The following is a 4,987-nucleotide window of genomic DNA, read 5'->3' on the forward strand; positions in this document are numbered from 1 at the left end:
TGTGGCCTCTCCCATTGCGGAGCACAGGCTCTGGACACGCAGGCTCAGCGGCCATGGCTCATGGGCCCAGCCGCTCCACGGCATGTGGGATCTTCCTGGACCGGGGCATGAACCCGTGTCCCCTGCATCAGCAGGCGGACTCTCAACCACTGCACCACCAGGGAAGCCCTCAATTTTTTTTTTTTTTAATGCTAGGATATTCTAGCATCTGTTTCTTAGCTGCTGAGCACTATGGGACCCTGCAAGATGTGGTTAGAGTATGGTGCCTTTTCCAAACTTATTTGACTGTAAAATATCTTTTAATTTATTTTTATTTTAAGATTTAAGTTGTGTTTTTTTTTTTAAAAAAAAAAAACAGCTTCAGTGAGGTATAATTGACATACACTTGCGCATACTTCAAGTATACAATTTGATGTTTTGGACACATGTGTATACCCACGAAACCATCACCACAATCAAGAAAACAAACACATCTATCACCCCCCAAAATTTTCTGTGCCCTTTTGTCATCTCTCTTCCCATTCACCCCCAGCCTCAGGCAACCACTGATCTGCATTCTGTCGCTATAACTTTGTTTGTATTTCCCAAATTTTTCCATAAATAGAAGCATACAGTATCCACTCTTTCAGTCTGGCTTCTTTAAATTATCATGATTATTTTGAGAGTCAGCTATGTTATTGTGTGGATGAATGCTTTATTCTTTTTATTGCTGAGTAATATTCCATTGTATGGATATGTCAAAATTTCTTGTCCTACTATATAGCACAGGGAACTATATTCAATATCTTGTGATAAACCATATAGGAAAAGAATATGAAAAGGAATGTTTATATATGTATAACTGAATCACTTTGCGGTACAGTGGAAATAAACAAAAACCAGTTTCTTCATTCTTTCATCTATTGATGGACATTTGGTTTGTTTCAACTTTTTGACTACTACAAATAAGACTTACAGAAACATTCATGTCTGTATGTACATGTACTTTCATTTCTCTTGGGCAAATAAATGCTTAGGAGTAGAATGGGCCATATGGTACTTGTATGTTTAACTTATTAAGAAACTGCCAAACTTTTCTCCAAGGTGGTTGTGCCATTTTACATTCCCATGAGCAAATGTATGAGAATTCCACTTGCTCCACATCCTCCCCAAAACTTGGTACGGTCAGTTTTTAATTCTAAGCATTCTAATAGGTGTATAGTTGAATCTCACTGTGGTCTTTATTTTCATTTTCCTAATGACTCATCACGCCAAGCACCTTTTCATGCGCTTATGGGCCATTTGTATATCTTTGGAGAAATGTCTATTCAAATACTTTGCCCATCGTTTAAATTGAATTAGTCAATCTATTGTTGAGTTGTAAGAGCACTTCATATATTCTGGATATGAGACTGTTATCAGATCTACGATTTACAAATTTTTTCTTCCATTCTATGGATTGTCATTTCACTTTCTGACCTTTTTTTTTTTTTTACAAAACTGGGTTGTTTTTTTATTCTTGAGTTTTGAGAGTTCTTATATATTCTGAATACAAGTCCTTTATAATATATGTTAATTTGTAAATGTTTTCTCCCAGTCTGGGAGCTGTCTTTTCCATTCTCTTAACAGTGACTTTCAAAGAACAGAAGTTCTTAATTTTGATGAAGTCTAATTGATCAGCTTTTTCTTTATGGCTGTGCTTTTGGTATTTATTTCTTGGAAATCTTTACTCAACCTGAAGTCACATAGGATTTTCTCCGATGTTTTCTTTAAGTTTTATTGTTTTAGGTTTAACATTTAGGTTTATGATCCACCTTGAGTTAATATTTTGCATATGATCTGAGTGATGGATTGAGGTTCATTTTTTGCATATGGCTGTCCAACCATCCCAGCACCATTTGTCGAAGACTATCCTTTCTCTGCTGAGTGTGCACCTTTGTCGAAAATCACTTGACCACATATGTGTGAGTCTCTCTGCTTTGTTTCATTCATCTATTTGTCTATCCTTATTCCAACACCACACTGTCTTGACTATAGCAACTTACTAAAGTCTTGAAATCAGTTAGTGTAAAAATCCCCTTTGTAGGGAGTGCCGTGAAGGACTCTCGTTCTTTGAAACATCCCTTGGGAAATCCCGTTTAAAGAGGATCATCTCACTTTCTGCAGGCTCCCATTCTACCTGCACAGAGAAGCCTGGATATGACTTTGGGCAGGTCCTGCCTCCTCTGGGCCTCAATGTCCTCATCCCTCAAAGTGACGGAAAGTGGGCAACGTTCTAGGGGTGCTGGGAGAACTCAGTAAGATAATGCTTGCAGTGCTTGCTTGAGTAAGGGTTTGACAGCTGGTCTCTGGGTGAGTGTTGAGGGTCACCTGAGAGCCAGGATGGGGCTCACCATCTTGATGTCCTTGTCCTTGGCAGGACCCAGAGTGTCAGCCCTTCCCAGGTCACCTGGCCGCCAATGAGTCAGACATAGTGCAGCCAACAGAGCCTTGTTGCACCTTGGGCAGCCGTGGACAGCAACTGGGGAACAAGCCTCCCAAGGAAGTGGACACCCCACCCATCAGGCCACAGGGCGCTCTGCCAGAGCCTGGCTCAGGGGGACATGAGGACAGTCTCCAGGAAGCAATGTCCTTAATGCCCACGGCAACTCTGGAGGAAAAGACGGCCCACTCTTCCCCACCATCTATGCCAAGACCTAACACACCCAAAGAAAGGTAAGGCATCCTCTGATGGCCCCCCACCCCACTCCCTGACCCCAACAAGACTGCTCTTCTGCTAAACTACAGGGGAGGTGAATTCTAGTCCCGACAGCTCCTGATATGATGTAGAACTTGGTCAAGTCATGCCCCGCTGGGCCTCCATTTCCCCATCTGTATAGTAGCTCTAATACCAGAATTCTTTGTTCCATGGGCCTATTCTTCAAGAGCCACGTCCCCACAGGGGATGTGAGGGTATGAGGAGCCCGTCTGGGATTAGAAAGCCAGGGGAAGTAAGCTGGGGCGGTGGACCTGAGTGTCCTGGGGGCTGAGAGAAGGAGTGTGCAAGGGGCAAGCCTTGAGCAGAGCCCCTCCCTCACCTGGGAGTTCCTCCCTTGTTTAGGGACAAGGCTGTGGAGATCCAGGCAGCACTGGGACCTGTTCCTCCACCTGTAAGTAGAGCCACAGTGGGGATGGGGACAGGGTGGGCTGGGGATCAGGAGGATGAAGGGGGCAGAGGCAGAAATGGGACAGTATTTGGAGTCAAACTGGGGAAGGTGTGAGCGTGTGCCTGTGTCTTTGCATGAGTGTGCACATGTATGTGCATGCGGGTATGTGTGTATTTGCACATGTGCATGTGTGTGCATCTTGGGTGGGGGTCAAGGATGCTCTTACACTCTAGAGTCCTTGGATTCACCCCAGGTCATGGCTTTTTCCACATCAGCACGGATTTCTTCCACCCATTTGCTCTCAGTCACAGCACACAACCCAAAGCTTCCCTGAACACCTGGGAGGCTCCCATTCCCCTCCCAGCCATCCCCACATCTGCCAACTCTGCCACTTCCTGGTTCTTTGATTTGACTGAGCAACCTGTGAATATACAGTCATCGTCTGCCTGGTGGAATGGTAGGTTGGAAAAAGAGGAATCAAAAGAGCCTTTAGGGAGTATAATCTACAAAAATATTGAACCACTATGTTGTACACTTGAAACTAATATAATATTGTAAATCAACTCTACTTCTATTTAAAAAAAGAGGCTTTAGGTTTGGGGCCTGAGCAACAAGTGGTGTCATTAACCAAGGTGGTGACACTGGGGAAGGAGCAGACAGGAAGAACCTAAGGCTCTGCTTTGGTCATGTTCTAGACACCCAAGAAGAAATGCCAGGAGGACATCTGGAGTTAGGAAGGACAGAGACGTCAGGATGGGAGATGTAAATGTGAAAAAAATGGGGATTGGGCTTCCCTGGTGACGCAGTGGTTGAGAGTCCGCCTGCCGATGCAGGGGACGCGGGTTCGTGCCCTGGTCCGGGAGGGTCCCACATGCCACAGAAAGGCTGGGCTCGTGAGCCATGGCCGCTGGGCCTGCGCGTCCGGGGCCTGTGCTCCGCAATGGGAGAGGCCACAACAGTGAGAGGCCCGCGTACCGCAAAAAAAAAAAAATGGGGATAACATCTAGGAGAGTGAATATAGAGCAGGAAGGCATCTGAGGACAAATCACTGGGTCTCTACCACACTTAGAAATGGAGGGACTTCCCTGGTGGTGCAGTGGTTAAGAATCTGCCTGCCAATGCAGGGGACACAGGTTCAAGCCCTGGTCTGGGAAGATCCCACATGCTGCGGGGTAACTAAGCCCATGCGCCACAACTACTGAGCCTGTGCCCTAGAGCCCGTGAGCCACAACTACTGAAGCCCACGCGCCACAACTACTGAAGCCCGTGCACCTAGAGCCTGTGCTCCGCAATAAGAGAAGCCACCGCAATGAGAAGGCTGCGCATGGCAACGAAGAGTAGCCCCCGCTCACCGCAACTAGACAAAGCCCACGTGCAGCAACGAAGACCCAACGCAGCCAAAAATTAATAAATAAATAAATAAATATTTAAAAAATGGAGCAAGAGCAAGGAATAGCCAGCGAAGGAGACTGCCGAATACTCAGGGAGGGAGCCAGCTGGTGAGAGAGTGGGAGTCTGGAGAAGAAGGCATTTCCAGAGGGATGGAGTGGTCATCTGGGTCTATCACCGCTCAGTGGTAGGCTCTGAGGAGGGCAGAGATCTGACCACCGCCTTGCAAGGGTCTGGTTGGGGCATAGTGGCAGAAGCCAGACTGGAGATAGGAGGAAAGTGGAGATAGAGTACAGCCAAATCTTTCAAGGAATTTTGCTCTAAAGGAAGAGCAGAGAACTGGGATGGTAGTTGGAAGGCTTTGTACTGTCGGGAGAGTTTTTTCTTTTAAAGAGGGAAGATGATACCGCATGTTTCCATGCTGATGGGAATAATCTGGCGGAGAGGGTAGTGCTGATACTTTAGGAAGAGCG

The 4,987-nt window shown here is 46.0% G+C and overlaps 1 protein-coding gene across 1 annotated transcript in view; it reads left to right on the forward strand.

Annotated features, from left to right (window-relative positions):
• Positions 1-4,987, forward strand: part of LOC103076110 (spermatogenesis-associated protein 21-like) — an 11,056-nt gene that overhangs the window by 5,457 nt on the left and 612 nt on the right. The window contains exon 4 of the mRNA XM_007459322.1: positions 2,399-2,694. Coding sequence (XP_007459384.1) covers positions 2,399-2,694 — 296 coding nt within the window. The remainder of the gene's footprint in view (positions 1-2,398; positions 2,695-4,987) is intronic.

The sequence above is a fragment of the Lipotes vexillifer genome, unplaced genomic scaffold, assembly GCF_000442215.2.
Source record: "Lipotes vexillifer unplaced genomic scaffold, Lipotes_vexillifer_v1.1 scaffold496, whole genome shotgun sequence".
NCBI classification, from domain to species: domain Eukaryota; kingdom Metazoa; phylum Chordata; class Mammalia; order Artiodactyla; family Lipotidae; genus Lipotes; species Lipotes vexillifer.